Source organism: Nuphar pumila, chromosome 6 (assembly GCF_984573655.1).
Source record: "Nuphar pumila chromosome 6, dmNupPumi1.hap1.1, whole genome shotgun sequence".
Classification (NCBI taxonomy): domain Eukaryota; kingdom Viridiplantae; phylum Streptophyta; class Magnoliopsida; order Nymphaeales; family Nymphaeaceae; genus Nuphar; species Nuphar pumila.
In genome coordinates, this window is record NC_143254.1 from 82,600,970 (window position 1) to 82,604,807 (window position 3,838).

Below are 3,838 nucleotides of genomic sequence, written 5' to 3' on the forward strand. Positions count from 1 at the left end.
TTACCTTCTTTAAAGAAATGATTTCAAATATAGGAAAAAGACAAAACATGAAATCGGCTACACAAAGAAAAACAAATATAATACTTATTGAAAAGACTCTAGTTACCTTCTTTAAAGAAATGATTTCAAATATAGGAAAAAGACAAAACATGAAATCGGCTACACAAAGAAAAACAAATATAATATGTTTTGAAAAGACTCTAGTTACCTTTTTACAAATCCATAGAATGTCGACTTACTTGAAGTCATCATTCTCTTTGTATAGCATTAAATACCTCCTGTAAGAAATCTTTGTTAATATCCTTCTCAAGAATGTCGACTTACTTGAAGTCTTCATTCTCTCTGTAGACTTTGAAAAACACATCATAAAGAAAACTCTTGATATGACTATGTACAAATAAATATCTCAAAGCATTTATTGTACTTACACTCATTTTAAGTAAAGAAGTACTTATGTACCACAAATCATTAATTAGGATAAAGACAAAACTACATGACAGCCTACAATCCAACGTTCAATGTACTATTGTAAGAAATAGACTTTTTACATAAAATATATATTACCTAAAATATTACAACGACTAGTGTACCTTATATTTTACTTTTATGGAAAGAAGACTTTCTTGAATTTCTCTAAAGATGTTTTTTGAAATGACATGACATTTCACATCTAAAAAAGGCTACGATTTCAAAAAGTAACGACTACTTTTTTAAAGCTATATAAACACACTCAAATGAACTATTCAACAGAGGAATGGACATGTGAGCTTACAACGAGAAAAAATCCTATTCGATATTTGAAAAAGAGCCTAGAAAAAGAAAGAGAAAAAGTCAAGAATAACTCTTTGACAAAGAGTATCTTCTGAGTGAAAAGAAGAGAACATTCTGAGAATCCTTCATTCGTGCATTCATATCATTCTGAAGGTTCTATAGGAAGTATTGTAACTTTCTGTTATTCACTGTATTCCTTCTTTGTTGAAAGAAGTAGACCTCTGAGAAAGAGGGTGTTGCCCTTCTCTGTTGAGAGAAGAAGACCTCTGTGTAAGAGGGTGTTGTCCTTCTCTGTTGAGAGAAGAAGACCTCTGTGGAAGAGGGTGTGCCCCTTCTCTGTTGAGAGAAGAAGACCTCTGAGGAAGAGGGTGTTGTACTATTTATCCGGTGACTCGGATGTTATAGTGGAAAGCTCAAGTGGTTTGCTTGGGGATTGGATGTAGGTCACGGTTTTGACCGAACCAGTATAAATCCTGTGTTTATTGTGTTGTGCCTTATTGCCTTATTTTTTATTTTATCAATTTGCATCGTATTTCACTATTCACCCCCCCTCTAGTGGAATTTCAAAGTGTATCTACTTGATTAACCAGAAAACTCATGTTTTTACTGTTTGAGCATCTCAACCATCCAACGACCTGTTTTACTGTTCCATGACCTCCAACAACCTATCATAACCTTAACACATATTCTTAAGTGTCCAGCAAGCCCTTAGTTCAGTCTATATCAAATATTAACCGGAATCTCTTTTTCGACAAGCCTACTGAGCCGTTTTAGCCTATTAGATTTCTCTGTTTTCTTAGATCTTTTTTCAAAACCTCTTAAACCCTACATTGCGGTTATTCTTAATTCTATACCCTATCGTGTTCAACCGAGGTTTGCACCACACACATGTTCAACCCACCATCAGAGGGCTAAAAAACACATGCACGATCATCTCGCTTCAACTGAGCTCAGATTAGGGTACCCATCTGTTTCTAGCCTAGCGCTCCCTTCAGCTCCAAGCTCCAAACCGATTTCACCGGAGTTTGATGCAGGTGCAACAACTGCTGCCGAATTCCCTGAAAACATAAGAGATTAAAGTATAAACCCAACCCTTGAACAAATTTGTTGCAGCATTATTGTTGGCATCATCTCCAATCCTCCACCATGCATATCCACGGCACCGTAGGTAAGTGGGAGGCCATGGTTGAGACAAATCTCTTCCATAAACTTGTTCAAGGGTTGGGTTTATACTCTAATCTATTAAGAGAGAGAGAGAGAGAGAGGCAAAAACAACACCATAATTTACATAACTCACAATAGAGCAGCATGTGCTATTGAGAGAGCACTGTGCCTGATTTATCTCCACATTTGTAGTTCACAACAAAAAGATATCTGAGAATTACAAGTGGTCCTGAATGAACGGATGCAGACATACTTCTGTCCACTTCTCTAGAGCAGTCCAGAACCCACATAAAGACACCATATTAATAATGGTCACAATAATAAAGTGCACCCACCTCTTACATTTTATCAGCATTATTGATAACTCCGTGGGTCCAAATTATAAAAAAATATCAATAAAAAGTTGGCATCTTTTGCTCCTAGAAAAAAAACTGAATACTTAGCCTCTTTCCTCAATGTGCCAGCTTGCTCCCCCTTATGTCAGATGAGGCCTCAAATATTTATCGACAAAACTGTCAAATAAGATAAATGAAAGTAACCATATCTGATAGCGTTTATCTAATTCAGAAAAACCTCCACTTGGCTTGACAGTTGACATAATAACAGGCTGATCACCTTTAATGAGAAAGAAAGACGTTGGAGCATCACGGGATTAGAGAATCAAATTCATGTAAAACTTCTGTTATTCATGGTAAGGAAGAGGGAATCTGAAGCTCTGTACATGCGCAACCGTGACATTGACATTGCTCTTGCTTCTACTATACCAAGCATTACCTTGTGGGACCCAAATGAGGAAAATTCAAAGAACCCCAAAAAGCTAAGGGAAACAACTTCACTTACTCTTCATGTGATGCTTGTTCTCCATCCCTTTCCATATATTCTTCCTCCTTTTATATAAGGCAGATTTCATCACCCTGCACAGCCTTACCAATTCATCTTCTACTAATTTCAGAGAGAGAGAGAGAGAGATGTCAACAACAAGCAAACCAACTTCACTGGAGGATGATAGTGCATCATCATCATGGTTGAATTTGAGATTGGGAACCAGTGAGACAGGTGTTGGTGTGGATGCTTCATCCAAGCCACCTTCAAAAGTATTCTCCTGCAACTTCTGCATGAGGAAATTCCACAGTTCCCAGGCTTTAGGTGGCCACCAGAATGCTCACAAGAGGGAAAGGGGGCTAGCGAGGAGAACTCAAAGGCTTGGAGCTGGCACAGGCATGCCCTTTCATGCTCCATATGTGCGCTCTCTGGGTGTTCACCCTCATGCACTTGTTCACAAACCTGCGCACAGAGAAGGCACCAACGTGGCGAGGTTTGAGGAGAACTTTGGCGCAGCTTGGTCACCTTTTATGATGGAAGAAGCCATGGAATTCATGTGGCCTGGAAGCTTTCGCATGGACCCTGCTAGTGGCAACTTGGTCACTAACATGACCAGGGAACCAGAGATAGTGGAGCTGGACTTGTCTCTTAGTCTCTGAAATCCAACTTCTTTTTCTTCCCTTTGCTGTTTTTCATTTGTTATTTGTTACCACCAAGAGGGAAAAAGGCATACGATAGATTTCAATGGTATAAAACTATTGGTTGGTACAACGGTATCCCATAAAGTTCCAACAACTTACATAACTCGAGAGATCATGATCTGATTAACTTGATATAAAGCTCCTTTTATGTGATCAGTGATAAATCATGAACATCTTGCTGCTCAAAATTCCTTCTTGCAAAGTCTACTGAATGACAATCTGCTTAGTTCAATCATTTAGGAATAACAAAGAGGAACAATTTGACAGCCATGTTTTTATGATGCCTCTTTCCTCGTTGTCTACTATTTCTAAATCCTGTAACTGAAGTGTGCCCATGAGAATAATGTATGATAAATAAGGGAGAGAATTTTCTCAGTTAA

General features: G+C 38.1%; 1 protein-coding gene across 1 annotated transcript; it reads left to right on the forward strand.

Annotated features, from left to right (window-relative positions):
• Nucleotides 1–2,903: 2,903 nt before the first annotated feature.
• Nucleotides 2,904–3,416, forward strand: LOC149834969 (zinc finger protein 4-like). The gene has a single exon (XM_090009494.1). The coding sequence runs from the start codon at nucleotides 2,904–2,906 to the stop codon at nucleotides 3,414–3,416; it is 513 nt and encodes a 170-aa protein (XP_089865620.1).
• Nucleotides 3,417–3,838: the final 422 nt, after the last annotated feature.